Here is a 22,994-nt window from a genome sequence, read left to right as displayed (position 1 = left end):
CCTATCAGTGCTCTGTGTTTCTGGTTGTCTGAAAGATCATTTAATAACAGCCTTTTGATTACCATCAATATTGTGTTTTTATATGTCCCTCGTGCAGGGGAAGTCTTATTTCAGCAAACACTTAGCCAAGACCTCTAGTTGTCCTAAACGTGGTGTAACAAGACCTAGCAGGTCATTAATCCACCTGTTGCTTTATGGAAAAGATTGTTCCATACAGTTTTACAAAATGTTACACAAATAGATTATCCTGTAGATGTCAGGGTGAACAGTTAATAGGACTTGCAGCAAAGATAAATCCTTCTTAATTCTTTGTTTTTCACAGATAGAAACATGACAGGAGATAAGGAAATTGACAAAAGGAACCTGGTTTCCATTATTTTTTGTGTGACAGAAAAAGAGAAACATATTTGAATGCTGCTGAGGATGGAATACTTAATGTTTATACTGACAGCCTTTAAAATGGGAGCATGGAGAGTGAGATCCAGCTTGCATTCTACTGTGGTGTTTAGTTTAATAATCACAATCCTCTGTGAGCTTTAGGAAACAATTCCTGACAGCTTAAGGGAGGGAAGAGAATGTGGCTGGAGGGACTTATGGAAATATTTGCTGCAGTTTTATAACACGACATATTTTTTTTCCTTAAACCATAGTGTGTGCTTTAGTTGTAGAAATATCCTGTTCTGTTCAGCTTAGGCACTACATGATGCCAAACAGTCATTTGTTGATATTGTCCCGTAGGGTTTCATTTGATGCAAAATCACTCCAAAATGTTTTAAAATTACTATGTCTCTGTTATGATTAGCATATTGATTTCCAGCTCCTAGTCAACTCTTTGTTTAATAACAATCTAGTCTCAGTGCTACTGTATTCTCTAAGTGTGCAGATAAGGTGGGAACTTCATATAAAGCTCAAGTTGTTATGTACCAGTTTCCCTGGGAGGCACAGTTGCATGTATAAAGACATGAAAACATCCTAATTTGTTTCAGCTTCTCAGGGTTCTCTGTCCTCTATCCTTCTGTCCAATTTGATTTTGAATGAGAACATCAACATGTCATTGTGTTCAAACTAATTCTAAAAGCAAAATGTGAAAAAGACCAGCTTGCATTTTTTTCCTTCTCCATCCTTTTTTTATTCTTTTCAGCTAAACATGTTTGATTACAATTTGATAAATATCCTACGTATTCTGTTTTTTTGATACAGGCAGCTGTAATGTATGTAAATATGAGCACAAATCTGAAGAGTTAATTCTGCCTCGATCAAATATTTATTCTCAATACCATAAATGTGGTTTGTTGGCTAATTCAGCCGGGATGATTTATTTACTTGCAACTTAAATATGAGCTGTAGACCAAACAAAATCTGTTCATGCAGCATGGACAGAAAACAGATTTCTCCTTGTGACTTACAAATGTGAATGAGCCTTGCTGTGAGACTGCTGACAGAGCCTCTTAAAATATGTTTATGGTATTTCCTCTCGTGTGAACGGATTTCTTAAGCCTTGTGGGTATTGTATGTACACAGAGGAATACATGCATTTGTCTTTTTCTGTGTGATTACAATTCCCTTAACTAGTTACTTCGATAGAATTGAAGCCATAGAAATACACCTTCTGAACACTGCTGAAGTGTCCATGAGAACAGAGGTTTATCACTGATATTTAAAGACTTCCACTGATCTCTGTAGGGTTCAAGTTTTTTGTTTCTTTTTCTTAAAGGAAAGTGATGGTATTTTTATAAAAACAAAACCCAGGTAAGTTGGATGCAAAATGTTATTTACATTCCGCAAATTCAGTGAGATTAGGGCAAGGTGTCTTTCTTCACAAAGTATCTGGGTTTGCCTTTAGTTAGATCAGTGCCCTCTGCCACTCACTGCCTGTGTCTAAGCTGAGAACGGACCAGCAGCTCCTCTCCTTTAGAGAAGGTTCAAAGTTTCAGAAGTGTTTTGAGTGAAAGCCCCCACTTTCCCCTACAGTCTTGCTGTTGTTGGTTTTATGTTACGGTAATTTTCCACCTCCCACATGTCTTAGGAGCCATTTACTGGCGTGGGTTGGAGAGGATCATCAGGGATTTTTTTTTTTATATTTGTGAAGATTTTTTTGAGTTCAACCCAGATCAGCCCCAAGAAAGACTAGAATAAGCAGAGAGGTTTGCAGAGAGGTAGCATTCTCAAGTAATTTTATTCTGATGTGGTGTGTGTATGCACTAGATTTTTCTTCTTTCATTATCTACATTAACATGTGAGACTTCTTTGCTCATTCAGTGGGAAAGTATATGCTTTATACACTTAAACTGGTTAAATTAATGCAGATCTACTACTTTTCTTCTCTGCATCCCACCGTTATTCCATATTGTGAGTAGAAAGGGGTTGCTATAGAATCACTGTAAGGAATCCTTCCTCCTTTAAAGAGGTGGGTGGCAAATGACTCTTGGTAGGATCTGTGGCTCAATTTGGTGTATATATGATTATCTATAATAGACGCCTTTAATGCTTTAAGCCTTCCTTGACTGGAGTGAGAAAGTATGTATCAAATGTTATTTGTGGTATTATATAATCTTCCATTTTTCCATACTCTCCTAAGTTAGCGGTTGGGTGGAAAGAGGACATCTGGGATCTATCTAAAAGACTGCAAGGCACATTGAAAACCTTTTTGAAATGTTATACCTGGGAAGTGACTTTCCATTAAAAGCTTGATCTTAGGGAATTATTTCTTTGTGAATAGGTGCTAGGTGGATTTCTTGAGCTGTTTTCTACTTCAAGAGTCTCGGGTTCTCAGTCTGGATTTCCTGATACATATATCAGAGTAGAGTAGGCTAGACTAGAACAGGATTATTGTTGTTGGAAGGGACTGACAGCCATCATCTAGTTCTGACCACTTCAGGTCTGACCAAGTTAAAGCAGGTAATTAAAGGCATTGTCCAAATGCCTCTTAAACACTGACAGGCTTGGGACATTGATCACCTCTGTTTTAACTTGCCAGTTAAAATTTCTGGATAGTTAATTTTTTAATTAAATAAGAGGAGGAGGATGGGTTTGGTGACAGCCCAAAGAAAGCAAAAAGTGTGAAAGTCCATGTTTCTCTCTCTTTTCGAGAGAAGGTGATGTGTCTAGCATCTGTTAATGATCAGTTTTCATGTCTTCCATGACTTCACATGTCACTTTTATACTGGATAGAAACTAGACCCTATCATTCTTTTGTCTTCTCTGGTTTTTTTCCTCAGTCTTTGTTTTGTCCCTGGTGTCCTAATCACGAATCATGCTTTTGCTGAATTGTGGGACCTGGCTTTGGATCTTCCTTTTTCTCTCTCTTTTTTTTTTTTTCCTTTTCAACATTTACATCATTTGCATCCCTCCCCTTCCTTGAAATAATTTCTTTCTTCTAAACATGTTGTTTCAAATGATGTTAAATGATGTTTAACTAAATCTCTTCTTTTATACTCAATGTGTTTTTCTGATTGATCATTGGTTTCTGGATATTTTTGGAGGCAGGGGCCAGGAGTAAAGAAGACCTTCATTTCTTCTTTCATTTATTCTTCTGCAATATCTTTGATGAAAATTGGTTGGTTCTCTGTAGAGAGATAGCATGTAGTTCTCATCTGTAAGCGGCCTCCTTACCAAAAAAAGAAAGTAAGCTTGAAAAACCCACCTTTTCCTATATTTCTGTTTTCTCCATTGTTTTGCGAATTTATTTCTCATTATTTTATTTTCTGACTGCTGTCTGGAGACAGCAGTCAATTGAGATGTGTCTTACAAAAACATTTTCAGCTATATTCTTATCAGTCCCTTTGTATGATGTTGTGGAGTTTGGTGTTTGCCCCAGGTTGATCAGATGTGTTCCAGCTACCCCTGTACCTTCTCTTGCTCTATCATTTTCTTTCATCCTTCTCCATTGATTTGGAGTTCAGACTTTGTGACCTATTTTTATAAAACCTGGCTTTGCATGTGATACTCAGAATATTTATTTCAGTATTTCAGGCTCAATTGACTATTGAGTTAGTTAGACCTCTAGAATACTATTTACCATAGAATTTTTGTTGCTGTGTTAGAAATGCAGTAACTGAGATCTCTGCTCCAGGGAAGAGAAAAAGGCTGGTGTTGGTACGTTGTGATGCATGTGTATGCTGCAAATGTACCTGACTCAAAGAGTTTTACAGAGTCTACTAGCAAAATTTGACCCAGAATAGTGCTAGGGTACCTTGCAGGCAGGCTGTTCCAACTGCAAAGTTCTATTTAGCACTAAGATGGAATTTTTCTTACGTAAATACTGAACTAGAATCATGGGCACACTTACTTGTTATAGCCAGCAATAAAATGAACCAAATTCCAAGACTGTGTAAGCAGTCCTTTAAGTTAAGAATAAAATTGTTTTCCTCTTGTTACATTGTTCCGCACAGCTTTGTCATTCTTTCCAGCACTATTACTGGTCAGGCATTTGTACAATGAGTAGCTCTTACAGGTTTTTGCAATGAAAAATGAGATATTTTAATCATTCTTTGTGATATCAATTTTTTTTTTGTCATCCTCTGTAAATGCACCATTTTCCCTTGAACGCCTCAAAGGAAATAGAAGAGATTTTAAACTGCATGGCATTTAAGAATGTATTATTTGTAAGGAATGTATGGGAAAAGTGTCTTCATTTTTGAAGCACAGTCTTGAAATATGCTATTTTCTTAAATGTAGCTTTATCTTCTTTTTTGATACTATTGTTTCCTACTGAAAATGATGTTACAGAAATTTTAGAAACAGATCTGCATACTACTCACCACAAAATCTGAATATATTTCAGGGCTTTTTGAAAGTTTCGCACATTACACCAGTTCTTAAGAAGCTTCACTGCTGTCGGTAAAGTATAGAACTAATTGATTCTCCTGCTCACATCCAGGGCACTGCATGGTCTTGCCCTGCCTTGCCTGGATATCTTCAGTTCTTCACATGCCAGGCACCCCCTGCATTTTAGTTTTTCTAGCCTCATCTGTTTTGAGTGTGTGCACGTAAGTCCTTCGTCTTCAGGTCATTTTGTTATGCTCACCAATCACTTAATGAATTTCTTCCCATTTCATGTGATGGCTGCAATTGCATCTACTAAAAACTGAGTCCACTTAAAACATTATCAGCCTGGCTTGTCTGCACAGTTTTATTTTCAGCTCAATGAGATGCATGCATGAAAAATGTATAGCTGAGTGAATCTCTCTTCAAAATGTATCTGGATTGACATGGAGATGTAGCAGGGCTTTGTTCCACTGTGAATTCTTAATTTAAATCTTAGAGGGCCTTGTATCACCTGAACCTACTGTGTTTGGGAACTTGGAAGCTCGTATTTGCACTCAGGCTGCTGCCCTACATGATCTTTTCTTTCAGGTGGTTGAAGGACTGTGCAGGTGGACACTTGAGGTAGCTCTTTTCAAATTCTGGTTTCAAGTGGGTTAAGTTCAGCTGTGATGCAGGTCTCTGAGGAACTTTGGGACAGTTATGGGAATGGTGTAAAGAAAAAAATGAAGGCAGAAGGAGTATAAGCAAAACAATTTTTTATTGATAAACAAATGTCTAAGGATTAACTGTTCTGGTAAATTAAGAGAATCTAATGATTTGGTTTAACCTCTACTAAGTTGTTTGCTCAGTAAAATTCTAATAGACCTCTTTTCTTCAACTTTGCTTCATCTCAGAAAAAGCTGTATCTAAACACAGGGACGACTAAAGACTGTAGTACAAGAAAACCACTGGAGGAGGTGGGTTTCCCTCCTCACCCAGTCTATTCTTAAAGTTTGATTTGATTAAATGTGTGCAACAGAATTCTTGTCCATGAAAATGTAATTTGACTGTCCTTAAACTGATCTGGTCAGCTTTAACTCTTGGGTCTCATTTAAGGTCTCTAAAACAAAATACATATTTTTGACTTGTCCTCTAGAAAGATGACAAGATAGCATGGTGATAAAGTTCACTCTCCCTCCTTTCCATCTTTCCCAACCCCTGCATTGATTTCCAGCTCAGAGACATTTCCTTTTCACATTCTTTATTCCTCACAGCTTTATTTCTTCCTCTTTCCAAACTCAATAATATTATGCCATGACTACATGGCAAATGATACCCTATACACAGGACCAGCAATTCTTTAATACAGCATTTTTTCCCAGTAACTTGTAAATTATAAACCAGGGGGAACAACTTCTTCCTAAGTAATGCAGTGTGTACATTTCTGCAGGCAGCCTGCTTCTTTAATGAGGCACAAACCTATGTTAGCATATTTGCAGGCAGCACCACAGTATATAAGTCTAAATTCAGACTAAAACATTAAATTTTTAAACACACTTGCTATGGAATATATGAGATAATTTACTATTGCTGTTTCAATGAAGTTCTGCCTAAAGTAAGGGCATTAGGGAAGATGGAAAATAATGTAGGAGTTTTTCATTGAGAGATGGATCAGCATCGTGGTGCGTAGGTACATCTGCAGAGCAGCTCCCTACACCAGCTCTGGAACACAGTAGCATCTAAGCAGATGAATCTTTCACCATTTTGGTCCCAAACCAGTGGATTGCTCCGTTACGCAGAACAGCTCTAGTCTGAATATACTAATGTCTCTGCTGTTTCTAACAGCTCCATCAGAAGGGCTTGTTATATAGCTAATACACTGCTTTTTCTCCCCAAACTCACAAGTTTCTCATTGCAGAGTAACTTCCAGGTGGTTACAATGGTTACCTGTAGCTTGACTACTGCCGAAGCCTGAGACTGATAATTTAAAGTTGACTTGTCTTTGTCAGTGCTATACCACTTGCTTTTTGACAGCAACTTGTATTGCTCTCTGTACATCCGATACAGTTCATAACTCACACGCTAGGAGCTCACAGGATGGCAGCACATCAGGAGCTGATTCCTTCCCGAGATTTGGTTCTCTGGAGGGTTTCTTCTCATTCTCTAAAGTCTAAAACCAGCTGGTTGCTTCCATCAAAAGTTCTTCTTATCCAACTTGGGAAAATATTGATGGTAATTGAGGTAATACTTAGGTTAGGATGGGTTGTTTCCAGAATGGTGGTAAGGTTCGTTCTTCGCCCCCAGAAGCCTCCTATAGGTAGTTCATAACTATGTTTAGACCAGACTGTGCTGACTTAACATGTGTATGTTTTCCATTAACAATTATTTCTGTGACTCCAGTAGGAGCATTTGAAGTGCTTTTACATTGTTCTTAGGCTTTAATAAGAGACTCCAGTGCAGGAGTCTGGTCAACCAAGAAGTGACAGATGTGTGAGTGGTTGTTGATTTGCCTGCAGCTGAGAGAATCTTTTCCCCTTTTCCACCTGCCAAGTTCCACACATCTACGTTGTGTTCTACCCTGTTTGGAGCCCCAGTGAGTGAAAGAAACCTGTTATTTTATTCTGGTGATACTGGTGGTTGATCACATGCTAGAGCAAGTCACACAAGTTATGAGTTTTGGAGATACTTCAGTATGCTCAGATATTTTAAATAATAAGAGTTGATGATATACAATTTCTGATAAACCTGTAAAAACCAGAATGTAAGAATAAATCAGTTACACATATCTAACGTGTACTGCTGAATCTACAAGACAATGCATTGGATATCCAAACTACCATTTCTTTTTGCTATTTGTAGTACTTATCTTTATTTCTTGTGGTAGTTCAGTACCAAACATCAGTGTATGCAATAAAAGTAATCACACGCTTCTGTTGTGTTTAACAAAGGTGAGTGCACACAGTGCCTGATTGATTGCCCATCTCAGTTGGGTGATGCTCTTGGAGGAATGTGGCAGAGAAATTCTAAAGCACTTTTTGATGTTGAAGTCTATGGAAGTGTTTCTTGAACCATTCCTGAAATTTACTGGGAAGTGATTATGAAATCTCTTTTTAGAAAAAAAATACCAAACCAAAACCACCCCAACACTAGCTTTGAGTATATTGCTGCAGAGAGAAAGAAGAGAGCAGAATAAGCTTGATTCATCCTTTCTCATGCCCAAGTTATGAAATTGCACAAAAATGGCAGTAAATTAGTTTTTTTAAAAACCTATCCTTTTATGTTCCCTGAGAATATTAAAATAACAGGTAAATTTTTAATGTTTGAGAAATATTAATGTCTTATTTTAACCTGACAGGTTCTGCCTTTTATGAACAAATGTCAAACTGAACTTTATACTGAAGCCTTAGCAAGTTGTAAAAGTGCCTTTGGCATTAAGAGGAATTGTAGGTATTTTAATTAAAGTTTCCAAAGGACGGATTTCCCCAAATGTTCACAATCCTATATAGACAGTTAATCTTCCTCATGTGTTACTGTCTCTGGTTTGTACTAGTAGTGCAAATTGTGCTTATGGCTTGAGTGAAAAATTAATTATGATAAGGTGAATGTATTTTGTGAGCCGGCAGACCAGCTGTGGTGCTGGTTCAGCGTGTGAACTCTGTCACGACCCTGTGATATCCCATCCATCCTGTTTATGGTACAGGGAGATATTTCTCCCAGTTCAGTACCGAACTCTGAGGATGTTTATTTTATGGGAAAGTCCAGCTTTTAACACAGGATAAATCATATGCATCATCACTGGCTCTTTTCAGGACCCCAGATCTGTGGGTGAGCTGTTGCCAACTCCTGCCTGTGAACTCCTGATGGAGTTCTGGTGCCTTTTGTTTTCCTGAGAGATGTCATGTGTCTCTTGTGGTTTTACAGAGTCAGGAGGGCTGGATACTCGTGACTGTAATTACTTGGCTTAGGTATTAATTTCTGAAGGACAGGACAGTCTGTCTCTCTAAGGTGCTTAGTTATAGTTAGGACCAGCCAACGCTTGCCTCTGGCAGTCTTGATGATCTTAAATTAAGCAGCAACTGACCAGGTTAGAATATATGTAACTTTTTTTTTTTATCCTAGCATTGATTTCTTCTTTGTGGGAGCTAAGCAAATGGGTTTTGGGGCTTAGTTTTTTTTTTACTCTTACGTGACCCTGAATAGAGCAAGCTTAAGTTTAAAGGATGTTTGTCTCAGTTATGTAGAAGACCAGACCTGCTTACCACTTGACTGTTTAGTAGATAACTTCCAGTTTGAAAAGGTCTTGTTTCTGGATGTGACAAAAATGTGTTGCTGTTTATTTAAGATACAAACTTGGAGCAGGAACATTTCTCTTGCATTAAATCTGTGCTTCCAGCAGTACCTGTATTGTATACAGCTATCTTTAGAAACGGTCTTGACGGCTGTATCTGTGCCCTCAGTGAAATGTAAAAAGCATCAGTACTGAGGAAGTATTTCATTATTTAAAAAGTGAATTTATGATTCACTGCTGCTGCTTTATCCATTACACAAACTGCAGACACAACACATTTATGCCAAATTAAAGAATAATAGAACTGAGACAGACATGGTTTTGCTGGGCTTGTTCTTCTGACAGTTTTGCAGCAGTAAGTTCATGCTCAAATTGTACTTTTCCCTCAATTTTTCTAAAGAGTTTCAATTCAACTTTTTTTTTTCTTTCTTTCTTTTTTTTCCCATGAGAGACCCAAGAGCTCAAAAACTGTTTTGTAACATGCTATTCCAGTTTATAAATAATGAAATTGCCCCAAGTTAGGCATGCCCTGAGACAAGTATTCAAGCATTTCTCTGCCATAAGTTGTTAGCTCTGGCAAGAGTTACGTAGATGAACTGTCAACGTTAATCCGCATACTTACAGTTTGTAAAGCCAGTTTATTTAGTTAAGTACTTTCTGCTTTCTTAAAACCTTTGAAAGCTTGTCATGCTTACTCTGATCTGAGCCACTGTCCTATTGTATGCTTATTGACCTTACTTTCATCGTAATGTTCATTTTTGCTTATATTATAGGAGTGGTCATTCTGCAGAAATTTGCCCTTCTAACAGGTTATTTATCAAAAAAAGTTAGAGAACTGCTGTGCAAATGCATTGCAAAGGAGACTGGCTCAGTATCTCAAATGGAGCAGTAAAGGTTTTCATCCATGGCAAGTTCAGAAATGATCTGTGTCTGCCTGTGTAGCTGTTTCAAAGTTTTGCATAACTCCTTTCTAATTCCTAAGCACCGATGATTTTTTTTTAATTGCAATTTAAGTGTCCATTCAGCAAAACTATTTCCTGAGCGATAACAGCCTGTGAATAACTGTAGGGTAAAAGTAGAGAATGGCAAGTCCTCTCAGTGCTCTGTTCATACATGTAAGGATCATTTCTAGGTGCAGAGGGGCAGCGCTTCCTAGGTATGTGGCTTTGTGCTCCCATGCTTTTGTGGTGGAATGTGTAGCTTCCATCAAACCTCTGCACCAATAACATGTATTCTGACATCTGAGTGTCAGCGCACCTTTTGAAGTGTATTGTTGAGTAGCTTTAATCTGGAGTGATGAAAATAGGTGAAGCTGTAGCGGAAAGCGTGTTTGTTGGTTTTAATTGGATGTTTTCTTGTTGCCTTTCCAGGTCTGATGTGGTTGTTCTCTGCTTTTCAATTGCTAATCCTAATTCCCTGAATCATGTGAAAACAATGTGGTATCAAGAAATCAAGCACTTCTGTCCTCGCACACCTGTTATTCTGGTGGGGTGCCAGCTTGATCTCCGCTATGCAGATCTTGAGGCTGTTAACAGGGCCAGGCGGCCTTTGGCAAGGTAAACTTTAAACAAAAATAAGAATTACCATATCTTTAATAGAGATATGATAGAGCCTAGTTTCCTTTTTCTGTAAAATGAGAATATATGTATGTGCTTTCTTCCTTTTAATTCTGCCTTCCGAGTTGTTAATTCATTAACACACACAGTTACTGTTTCCTACAATATTTTTGTGTTAACTTGTTTGGGTGCCTTAATGCTACGATAAAGTAAATAATGGTTACTGGGGGTTTTCATATATGCTTTTCTCCTTCTGAAACTGTGTTTCATGTCCTACCCTGTCGCTACTCTCAGGTACTATTTTGAACTGAGAGATTGTACCAAAGTTTCCTTAATTAACAATAATTCTTTTTTTTCTAGGTGCAATCTTAGATAGTGGCAGAAAATAAAGTGGTTGCAAATAATTTCTTTTAAAGTTTTGAGATTAAAAGAGCATTTGGGGTTATTCTGGAACAGCTTTGTTTTTTCCAGATTCAAAAGAGCATTCACATGTCTGGGCAAAACAGTCCCACAAGTACTCACTTCTAATCTCCTCCTTGTATCTGAATTTGAATGAGACCAGATTCATGGAAATAATATCCAGGATCTTGTAATTAAAGACTGTATTGTAAAAAATTTTCATGAAAGGGATTGAACTACTGTTTCATTGACTCTTAGAAAACTTTGCATTGCATTCAAATTCTTGGCTCAGCAATATGATTTTCATAGGTTTATTTGTTTATTAAACATTTCTTCATTGTGTGGGTTGGGTGAGCTTTTTAGTTGACTCTTTACAAGGAAATGTTTTTCAAAACTCAAAATTCTTCTTCTGCCTTAATCCTGCTTTCTGATTCCACCATTAATAAGGTTTTAATCAGTGCTTTGCCTGTCTAGCACAGACTTCTGCCACCTGAGCTGACTATTAGCTAGGAACTAAAGCAAGCTGTTGTCGGGAGTGTGTTTAGTCTGTGCCAGCTTGTTTCTCCCCAATCTGGTACACTCAGAGAACACACTGTTGGGTCATGTCTTCTGGTGAGATGATTTATTGTGGGGGAAATGGATCCTATCCCAGACATTTTTCTGGTTTGTTTACCCTAAGCCTGGTATTAGAGCTGCTCTGGAAATTCAGAAGTTCCCTAATAATGCTTCTACAGCCAAAACAGGCCTCTCTTTTGAAGTGTGTCCAGTTACACTTTTGTCGTAGGCTACTATGATTTTCTTTGAAAAACATCAGCTTAAATATTTCTCATTTCATATTTAGCTATGTTTGTGGCGTTTCTATGTCATGAGAATTTCCATTTGAGTTTAAATGATGGATACAAAGAAAGATACTGACAACGTATCTGAGTAGAAGGAGATGCTGGAAGGTTTTTTAAATAATGAAAGTTCTCAAGCATAATATAAATTTCCTTACTGTAAATTTCTCTTTAACAAAGAGAAGGCTTGTGCCATTTTGTGCAAGTGATTTCTATGTATATTAACACTGCAAAGACACCCCCAAACTTAAACAAAATGACAAGTATGTGCCAACCTAAAACTCTGGAGTCATGGTTGTAGACTTCAAGAGGGCTTTGTGGGCTTAATTTTAGATTTTGTTTCATTAGAGTGATATTTATCTCAGAATTGGTGCTAAGACACTTTGTAAAATTCCATGCCTTCTAGAGTAATTTTGTGATGATCATGTGTGAGAGAAGATTTTTTTTTTTTTTTTTTTTTAACTCTAGGCCAATAAAAAGAGGAGACATTTTGCCACCAGAAAGAGGCAGAGAGGTTGCCAAGGAACTGGGGATACCGTACTACGAAACCAGTGTATTTGACCAGTTTGGGATTAAAGATGTATTTGACAATGCAATTAGAGCTGCCCTGATCTCCAGAAGACACCTGCAGTTCTGGAAATCTCATTTGAAGAAGGTCCAAAAACCTCTGCTTCAGGCTCCATTCCTACCTCCAAAAGCCCCTCCTCCAGTTATCAAAATTCCTGAGTGTCCCATACCAGGCATGATTGAAGCTGGATATTTATTGGACAGACCACTGTGTGCAGATGTTATGTTTGTTCTCCAGGAGCAGGACTACATTTTTGCTCACAAAATTTACCTAGCTACCTCCTCTTCAAAGTTTTATGACCTTTTCTTAATGGAATGTGAGGAAAGTCAAGACTTGCATGAAACACAGTGTAATAAAGAAAATACAAATAAGGATGTTCTGACAAGTCACCTTGAGACAAGTGGTGATAGTGATGAGACATCCTTGAAATCTGCTGATGTTAAAATTCCCCCACCAGAAAGTAATGACTCTTTAAACGTGCTAGAACCTGAACCTGCTGAAACAAATTCTGCAGCAAGATCTTTGTCATCCTGGGGTAAGGGGTTTGTTAGTATGCATAAGGAAATGCAAGTGAATCCTGTCTCCAATAGGACATGTCCTGTAACGGTGGTAAAAATGGATTCATCTGTGCAGGCCGGACCTTTTAAAACTGTTTTGCAGTTTTTATACACAGGGCAACTGGATGAGAACGAAAAAGATCTCACAAAACTGGCTCAGATTGCTGAGATATTAGAAGTGTTTGATTTGCGAATGATGGTGGAGAATATTATGAATAAAGAAGCCTTCATGAATCAGGAGATTACAAAAGCATTTCATGTCAGAAAAGCTAATCGGATAAAAGAGTGCCTTTGCAAAGGGACATTTTCTGGTGAGTAAAAACTCTCTTTAACAAGAAAAGCGGTAATTATTTTCTCATTCATGTTACTGTTGCTTCACAGACTTCAAAAACTGACAGCTCACATCATTCTGAGAGGAGGAAAGAGCCCAAAACTATAGTGTTACTCGGGGCCGACTCTTCCAACCTTGGATTCAGCAATTTTATTTCTCAAAATCAACAAACAAGTTCCTAAATAAGTGACCAAATTTTCCATTAAGTTGAATGTCTGATGTCCATCTTTTAAGTGAGACTGTTTATTTAACTGTATAAAATGTTAGAGTTACCTGCAGGGTGGGGATCATGGGAAGTGAAGGAAGTCCTTGGTTACCAATGTGCAAGTGAAACACACATCCTTGGGACACCGTTTCACTTGAAATGCAGACTTGCCGCATGCCTATTTCTTTGTTCCCATGGCAGATGTGACATTTAAATTGGATGACGGAACCATAAATGCCCACAAGCCACTGCTGATCTGTAGCTGTGAATGGATGTCTGCTATGTTTGGAGGATCATTTATTGAAAGCTTAAACAGTGAGGTATGTGTCTTTTTTTTGTCCATTTTGCTTATAACGTTTGATGGAGTTAGGGTGATGGAAGCATCATTTTGTATATTATTTGAAGGGTTGCAATAATCCCCAGAATGATTCTTTATTCTTCCCTTGCAGACCTAGGGTCCTTTTCTTAAGGCATTAAATTAGGATGCTTGGAGAATAACATTTTCTGCAAGGCACGAGACTTCCTCCAATGCTGGAACGTGTGTTTGAAGCTGAAATCCTTTAAAATATTAAAGGGGGGGAATAAATATGGATTTGTAAATTTCTTTAAAATAAGTTTTAAAGTTGTGTGAATATATATTTCTACATTCAGAAGCATTGCAAAGTATACATGGAGGAGGGGCATTGAAGGAATTAAAGGGAAAAATAAGTTAAAGAACATGGAAGGTTGAAGAAGGGGGCTGGCTTTGCATTACTTTAGTAGAAACAAGCTCAGATTTTCTAGTACATCAGCTTGTCCTCTTAAATAAAGATGGTATAAAATGCAGTATAAGCTGTTTGAATGCTTTGACTTAAGATTTTGCAGCAGAAGCTTTGTATTTTCAGATGCCTTCATGGTGTGTTTTTCAAATTCTAAGCACTCTGCTAATATTTTCTCGTGTCTTACCCATACCAAGGTTTTGATTTTTGTTTTCTTGTTCTTTTCCATACATATGAGTCTTGTTTATATGAAGAGTTCGGGGGGTTCTGTTTAATATTCTGGAAGATTGTGTTCTGCTTCAATTTTTGTTGCTTCTAATACAGCTGTAACCATAATTCCTTTCCCAGAGGTGTGCTCGACAAGTGGTTCATTAAAAATACATGGCTTAATTCTAGTAAGCAACGTTTGGAAATGAAGAATGTAAATTTTTTTTCTACCAACCTATTTTGATGATTAACTTAACAGTCTTAGCTCATCTTTCCAATTTAAAAAAACTTAGCTTCCATTTTGTTGAGTTTAAAGCATTCAGTAATGCTTTTGGAAGTTTTAAACTATAGGGAGATATGAATGGTTTACAAAAAATAAAACCATTAATTTTTCTTTATTTGGGAGACAGCATTTTATGAACTCATTCATTGAATTTATGGCTCTCTGCACTAAAAAGAAAATATTAATAATGAATGAGTTTCACAACTAGCTCCTCTTACATGGAGAACTGAGCTACTTCCCAGAGTGACTGATATGCATAAGAGGCTCGTGTTTAGCACTATCAGATCTGGATTTGAATCCCACTGTCCCAGAGCTGAAAGAAAAATTCACAAGCCCTCAAAAGCTAACAACCAGCTACATGACAACAATTAACACCCTTCTAACAGAAAGTATGCGCTGACTGCTTCCAAACTGCCAGATGAAGTTCCATGTATATTTAATTCCTCATCATAATTTTTCATTAGTTTTCTGCTCCACTACTTTTTTTTACTGTAAGTTCTTCAGAATGCCACAGTGCATTCTCCAGTGCCAACGTCTCTTGAGTTATGATGTACATTACAAACTGCTGATTAATGAGATCAACTAGCTTAGGTACTGCAAGCAGACTTACCTGCTGCAAGAGTAAGTTTCACCCTGTTCTTTAGAGGAGGGATCATATGTGCAAACTGTAGCTGAGATGCTACTGTGATAGGTCACAATGAGGCTTTCTCTCCTTCCTCTTCTTTTAGGCTTCCCTGAAGGGCTGTGCTCGTGAGAAATTAGAGAGATTTTGTCCTAGGCTTAGTAGTTCCATTACGTGGTGGTTATGCTTAATTACATGTGTGTGGCAGAAATTGTTTACATTTTCTTTACCCCATTTATTCCGTTCTCAGTCACTTCCCAACCATCATTTACTTGGATGTTTTGGTTATTTATAAACAGTCTGAGAAGGGTGCGGGGTTTTGTTATCCTTTGGTTTCTATTATTCTCAGAATCCCCAGAATATCCCTTGCCAGAAACAGATAGACCGTGCTCCTCAAGTAGTCTACCAAGGGAGCTTTGACTCAGGGGCTTTATTTATCTCAGAAAGCAGTCCATTCACAGGCTAGAAAGCATTGAACAGATTCAATATTTGATGTGGATCCAATTCCAGTAACTTGGTAGAGTTGCTTGTATGTGAACTGGCAAAGGAGATTCAGGAGGTGTTCTTGCCTGTTGGCAGCTTATTGAAGTTCAATGGGAATTATTTTTTTTTAAATACTTTCCCTGCATTTCTGGAATGTCTTGCAGAGAAAAAATGACAGCCCAGCAAAGTGGCAGAAGTGAAATATGGCCTCTATATGAAAAGGTCTTAATTTTTAGAGAGTATCTTCTTAATATCTTTTCCAGGTAGTTCTTCCCAACATAAACAAGACTTCCATGCAAGCGGTTTTAGATTACTTGTATACCAAGCAACTGTTCTCCAGTCAGGAACTGGACACACTTGAGTTAATAGCATTGGCAAATAGATTTTGCCTTCCTCATCTGGTTGCACTGGCAGGTAAGAATTTGTGGCCTTTTCCAATGCAGTGCCTTCTGCAATGCTTGAAATGTATTTTAATATTTGGAACACACAGGATTGTCTTAAGTGTCAGGGAAAATATTCGGGTTTTTCCTGCAAGGGATCTTGTAATTCAAATTTATATTTTCACTTAGAAGATTGTATTTGCCTTTCTCTTGCCTTTTTTAGTTTTGAGCTAAACCAGCTCACAACACAGAAGAATTAAAAATAGAAAGAGTAAACCCCCTCTTTAGCACTGATATAATGTCTGTGGTTTGTAAAATCTACTCTTGTTGATTTACCTGAAGACAGGATGTCTTTCCATTACAAAATGAGCGAAGTGCTCCATTATACACTGCTATTCAGAGAGAGTAAGTGAGCCAGTTCAAAACTGATCTAGATGATCATGTTTTTTAGCAATGCCGTCTGGATCCCTTTCCACTGTCTAGAGGAGAATTGGATATTTTGGTATATACATGGGGATTCAACCCTCATTTCAGGAAGAAAACCTTTTCAATCACCCATTTAGAAAAAAATTACAGTATTGGATTCTATTTAGTCTTAAAGTTAAATCCATACACACAGAGACCTCCAGGATTTTTTTGTTGTTATTTGTTTCTGATTATATATGTAGCTTGGCATTGTTCTGAAGACATGGCCAAGGCCAAAACTCATAGATAGATGAAGCAAAGTTACATGTATTTACAGGACAACATTTAGGCAATATTTAATCACATACTAAATCCCAAGTCTCCTTCACTTGTACGTACCGATTCTGACAGACCAAATCTTTATTGCCTGATTTATATGCACAGTTTAACTGAAATCTTGGTTATTTTCCAAGTAGTTGCAGCATAAATATACATGTAGTATTAAGAATATTACATTCCATTTAATTCTTGATGAAATAATTTTCAGTCCAAAGGCAATTGCCAACAACTGAACCCAGTAGAATTTAATCAGCTAACATTTCCCCAAAACCACTGAAACCTCTAAGATTCTGGGAAATGGTTCTAAGTAAGGGTTAAGGAGACTCTTGAATTGAAGTGACTTTGGAGGAGCTGGTCAGCATTCATCTGGATCCCTAGGAATGACTGATGTGAGAATCCGAAGAAGATCTGAAGTGAGCTTTTCTTTATCAGTGCTATGGTTATACTCATTAGTAAATCCACAATGCAATGGCAAGTGCACTGTTGCCAAAAAAATTAGCTGTTGGTTTTATATTTACCCGAAAGAGACGGCTGATAACTATTTCTAACTTATATTGAATATTGCACCAATTCATTCTGACAAAAAAACCAGTGGCTGCTGAACTTTGTCCTCCAGTAAGTGGTTAATTGCAGGCTCACTTTCTGTAAGAAAGGGATAAGCATTGCATGTGAAACCAGAAACAGTCTGGGTTGAGGCAAAGGGGCCAATCTTCATATGATAAAGAATCTCCAGCCACAACTCTAAAGGCCAGAATGTGGCTTCACCCAAATCAGAAGTTGCTTAGAATATCTCAATGAATGTGCCACTTTCCTAATGCTCTAGTTAGCATTAGGTGGAAAGAGAACAGGCCTCCTTAGTTCATTGTTACTTGTGGACGATCTGACCTTGAAATGTGACTGTTTCCCATGTGAGTGATGAGTTTTCTCCTCTAACAGAACAGCATGCAGTACAAGAGCTAACAAAAGCCTCCATGAGCGGCATTGCAATAGATGGAGAAGTACTATCCTATTTGGAATTGGCACAGGTCAGTGTGCACTTTTTTTTTTAAAGATATTTCAGCAGGTACAGGACTTGCTTATAGCACCTTACTGGTTCTGAGCATTGTTTCTAAGTGGCTAAGTCTGCAGTTCTGAGAGTGACTGACAATAAAACTTAGTTTTATCTTCTCTTTTGAAGTAGACTTTTCAATTAGTTCAAAGGTGAAACTTCTATTTAAGTAATCTCGGAGAAGTTTCCTTTCAAATACATATTTTAGTTTTTCGTGATTATTGAGCTTCCAAGCCCACGTTCTCATGGCTGTGTAATATGAAATGCTATGTAATGAAGCTGTTCAGCTTTGTAATGGTGACTGATCCTTGCATTCCGTTCAGTTCAGTTCTTGTAGATATATTTAGACCTGTCTTGCAAAGGCAACGTTTTTTGTGATCTTAGACTTGACACTTAGACTGTCTATTCAGAGCCAATCATCTGATAGTTCAGAGAGAGTGTAAATTCTATTTCTTTGTGTTTGAACGCATTTCAGTGTTTCTTGAGGCCCCATAAAACATGAAAAGGGAGAGTGTCCAGATCACAGTTAAACTACATACCTCAGTTTTCTGAAAGGAGTGACACAGCAGTCTATCAAATACAGTAGTGCAAGCTAATTTTTTTTTATTATTATTTTATCATTCTTGATTTCACACTAATGATGATCTGGGTGCAGCTTGGTTTGAAGTCTGGCATATAAGTAGCACTAAAATACAGCACAAGCTGGCCACCATGCAAGATTTCCTGCAGCTGCTTTCAAGTGCCTCTCTTGCAATACCTATTGCAAAAACAGGACTGAACCCGTTCCAAGAAAAGGCAGCTCGCTTTACTAAGTTTCAATTTTATGAAGGGTATTTCATTTTGTTTTGGCTTTCCTCTTGGTTGAAGACAGAAGTAATATGTTTAACTGCTGTTAGGATATCATCTGTGCCCAGTACCTATATCAGTATGATGTGTTTATAACCTGAGAAGATCATGGTAGACAGAGCACCAAAGTAGAGACACATGCTCTTCAATCTGACTTGCATTTTAGCTATGCTATGTTACAACCACGGAAACCTTGTACACAAGGTTTTGTATTGAGCTTTCAGTAATGCTTGAATTCTGTCCATTAGCGTAGTTTTCCAGGGAGTTACTTCAGCACAGGGTTTGCAGTAACTGATAGGGATAGATGACTGGTACAATCATACCAGAAAACTCAGGTCCAGCGTGCCTTGGGTCAGATCCTATGAAGGACTGAATATGTTTTACCAGATGCTGTGCATGCTCAACTCCTATTCATGAGCCTTCTGGGCCACTGGTTGTTCCAGCAGAAGGTCTAGTGCATCTTAGAAGTTCATTAGGGCATCTAGAGCCTTACTGCAACCTCAAAAACTCCCCTGTATGCTTGGGAGACTGCTGCCAGATACAATCCGCTGGAGACCATACTAGCTTTAGTTGTTAATTGGTGCTGTAAAATAAATAATAACCTCAAGAAATGGAATAAGCTCTGTGTTTTTCTTTACAGTTTCATAATGCTAACCAACTGGCAGCTTGGTGCTTGCACTACATCTGCACCAATTACAACAGTGTTTGCTCCAAATTCCGCAAGGAAATCAAAGCTAAATCTTCAGGTATGGGCAACGTTCCTCCCCGGTTTTCATGAGTTTTCTCCATCCTCCTCCCCACCCAATTGTTTAATGATGAAGACATAGATGAGCTCAGACAGCTAAACCATATGACTGAGCCTCTGTACTATCTTGAGTAACACTCATAAATTATTCTCGTCTGTAAAGAAAGGTCATAATCATTAGCCTGATTCCTGGCCAAGCATTATGTCCCTTACCTATTTCAATAATGCTAAAAGGAACAGAGCTTTTTTCAGACTCTGTAATGAAAAATATGCTCTGTAAAGGTCTTCCTTCTTTACACTCTTTGGTGGACTAAGGCCTCTTGAGTATAAACACTTTCAAAGTCTTTTCACACTCAGACATATGAGGAAACTGGTGGAATCCTCAAAAAGCCAGCTAACATAGGGACTGGATAAATGATTAGCTGCATAGCTTTTTGCAGACACTCAAGACATTTCTGGGATTTGTATGTCTTATTGGCTTGTTGGGGTCTTTTTGATTGTTTCTTTTTAAGCAGACAATCAAGAATATTTTGAGAGGCATCGGTGGCCGCCTGTGTGGTACCTCAAGGAAGAAGATCACTACCAGCGAGTTAAAAAAGAAAGAGAAAAGGAAGACGTTGCACTGAACAAACACCATTCAAAGCGGAAGTGGTGCTTCTGGAATTCCTCTGCTGTAGTTGCCTGAACAGAGTAAATAAGTGGAAATCCATAGCCAGTGTCAGAAAATAGTCTTATTGTTAGAAATAAGATATAGTTCAGGTTTTTCAGGAAACTTTGTCCCACATGTGCATTTATTACTGCTAGGGTCAAAAGCACAAGCTCACTGGAAATGAGCCTGGAACAGCTTCTCAAAGTCATATGAATATTTTTGGCTGGCAAGCAAATAAATGTCTACCATTATTACATTTCTTTTTATACAAAACGAAAAACCCAGCATTAATGTTTCAATCTCCAATTGGGAAATATTTTTATACTGTCTGGTGTATTTTGTTCAGATAAAATTCTGGATACTGTTTTATTTTACAGACCACAAAATAACCATGTAGCAGCTTTGTAATTAGATTTTAACTATTTTTACTATGCGAGTACAGTGAAATAGACAATCTTTAGTCATAAGAGACTGCTTTTAGAGTATCTCATAAAAAGTCATCTTAGGAAAACAATCTCGTTGCCTACTACAGATTGTCTTTTTTTAAACTAAGTACTGTGCACTGGTAATATAATTAGATGGTTATTTCCTCTTTCTAAAGTAAAGGGTTAGAATAAGATCCAATAACTGCAAGATATAGAGTGCTTGATCTTTGCTCAGCTGAATAATAGGCAGTATAATTACCTGTTCAACTGCAGGCAAATGTATTTCTAATATTTGCCATGTAAGTGCAAATAATTATGACACTGTGGGCCATGTGAAATCTAGTGATTCAGAGTATTCAGAGGTTTTATATGTCTAGATCAAAGAGGATATTTCTAAAATCATTTAGAAGGGCTTATTAATTTATATCCTTACACAAGTATGGATCTGAATGAAAAAAGCAGTTACACTGCTTGCATTTGAATTACTGCATGGCAGTTACCTTGTTCTGTGGGATCTTAACCACGCAGCCATTCCTCATGCTGAATTACTTTTTGCTTCAGTGCAAGCAAAAGAAAGGGCTGCAAAAACAAGTAGGAGTTATCTAGTGTTACAGCATTTTGTAAATGATGAATGAAGAAGGGTCTTCACACGCAAGATCACTTCAAGTTGATCCAAATTCTTCTATAGCTTTTCCCAGGTAGAACTCAAAATGTTAGATTATTTTTAAGTAGATTACATATTTCCTTTGTAAGTAGATATACCCAGAAAGCTGGGGGGAAAATGATGGCAGAAAGGCAGGAACTCTGCATGAGTGATGCAAGGGAAGAAAAAACCTCCAGTGTTTTCAAATAGCCTGTGTATTTATGACTTTCTATCAACCCTTACTCTAAAGCCACAGTGTTACACTAGATTGCATAAGGATGAGAGCATTTTTTAAAAGACCAAAACTAAAATACATAGACTGTAGAACATACACATGCAATCCTGTACAGTGTCTCAGGCACAACTCTGTAACCGAGCTAGTATTGTGTATTAGATTTGTTCATATTGTTTTGTGCTGGCAGCCCAGCAAACCAACGTGAAAAGCTGTTTGTTTGTGCTTTTTCTGTATTCAAAGGCGAGGCAGTAGAGTCAAACCCTAGTACTGTAGGTCAGGAAAGGCTTTGGACTGAAAGCCATACACACCTCTACGTATTTATATTCTGAATGGACTAATTCTTGGCAGATGCTGCCACAGGATGGTAAAAGCTACCCAGCACGGAAAGAAATGCTGCTCTACCGACTTTTGTAAGGAAAGTAAGTGACATATTCCTACCCCTATAAGACTCATCACTGGACAGTGATAAAGAAGGGCTACAAAGGATGGTTGCAAATATGTCTCCTTAATTCGTGGTCAGTGATAATGTATATTGGAGAGGAGAAGAATGAATGAGAGAAGACATGCTCAGACTAAAATGAGATAAGTATCTGTTGTCATAAAATGTTAACCAGTCACGTTTTAAGTAAGTATTGCTACTAGGTTTTACACAACCAAAGCTACTGTATGATTGTAATCTTGCCAAACTGTAATGGATATATACATGAACCTGAGGTATATGCAATAATATCCAGTTGTTCTAGTTATCAGCTACTATAACCAAGTGGCTGGTTCATTTGGTTAATGCTGTCTATGGCCTTTAATCTTGGTGGTTATTTTGTGTTTTTTATTTTGCAAAAAAAAAGACTTAATAAAACTGTTTAGCTACAAATTGTCTCCCAGCTCTTTGAAGAAGCTTCCTAAATTTTGTATTAGGTGTCACCATTTTTAGTGCTGTTTGTAAGCGCTCAGTTGTGGTATCATTCACTGAATTTTACTGAACTGATACTTGAATGGTCTATTGGGATTTGTAGCTAGCAATTTGTCACAAGAAAATCCTACAGTGTTTGTATATGATTGTGGAAGGTTTGTGCTTGTCACTTACTGTTAAAATGTATTGCAAAAAATTCTCTTGCCACTATCCCCCATGGTTTCTGATATTTAATTAGCATGGTATTACCCAAGGGACATGAAACTAATTAGTCATGACAGACATGGAGAGGAACAATGCAGGTAAACAGCAGGAAGTCCATAAGGTTTTCAGTATGTTCTAAAATTTGTACAAACACTGTTTTTCCTCCTTTCTCACTGCCTTAGTTGTCAGTCATTACAGAATCCCATGTCACCCATTACGATGCTCTCAGCAACTACCTTCCTGAATGCCAGTTGTTTAATTGATGGAGGTAGAAAGTTGGTGATTTTCTAGAGGGTTTTTGCAAGATGTCACACAAAGAATGCCAT

General features: G+C 37.7%; 1 protein-coding gene across 3 annotated transcripts in view; it reads left to right on the top strand.

Annotated features, from left to right (window-relative positions):
- RHOBTB1 (Rho related BTB domain containing 1) overlaps positions 1-22,430 on the top strand; it is a 48,199-nt gene extending 25,769 nt beyond the window's left edge. For 2 of the 3 annotated variants that reach the window (XM_069864368.1, XM_069864367.1), the window contains exons 4-10: positions 10,405-10,590; positions 12,294-13,261; positions 13,688-13,806; positions 16,103-16,253; positions 17,900-17,988; positions 19,498-19,603; positions 20,118-22,430. In XM_069864368.1, coding sequence (XP_069720469.1) covers positions 10,405-10,590; positions 12,294-13,261; positions 13,688-13,806; positions 16,103-16,253; positions 17,900-17,988; positions 19,498-19,603; positions 20,118-20,287 — 1,789 coding nt within the window. In that variant the 3' untranslated portion in view covers positions 20,288-22,430. Of the gene's footprint in view, positions 1-4,783; positions 4,840-10,404; positions 10,591-12,293; positions 13,262-13,687; positions 13,807-16,102; positions 16,254-17,899; positions 17,989-19,497; positions 19,604-20,117 lie in introns of all 3 variants that reach the window. The other variant, XM_069864369.1, reaches the window with a different exon arrangement.
- Positions 22,431-22,994: the final 564 nt, after the last annotated feature.

The sequence above is a fragment of the Phaenicophaeus curvirostris genome, chromosome 9, assembly GCF_032191515.1.
Source record: "Phaenicophaeus curvirostris isolate KB17595 chromosome 9, BPBGC_Pcur_1.0, whole genome shotgun sequence".
NCBI lineage: Eukaryota > Metazoa > Chordata > Aves > Cuculiformes > Cuculidae > Phaenicophaeus > Phaenicophaeus curvirostris.
Note: the sequence above shows the minus strand (reverse complement) of the source record. Positions and strands in the feature narration are given on the sequence as shown.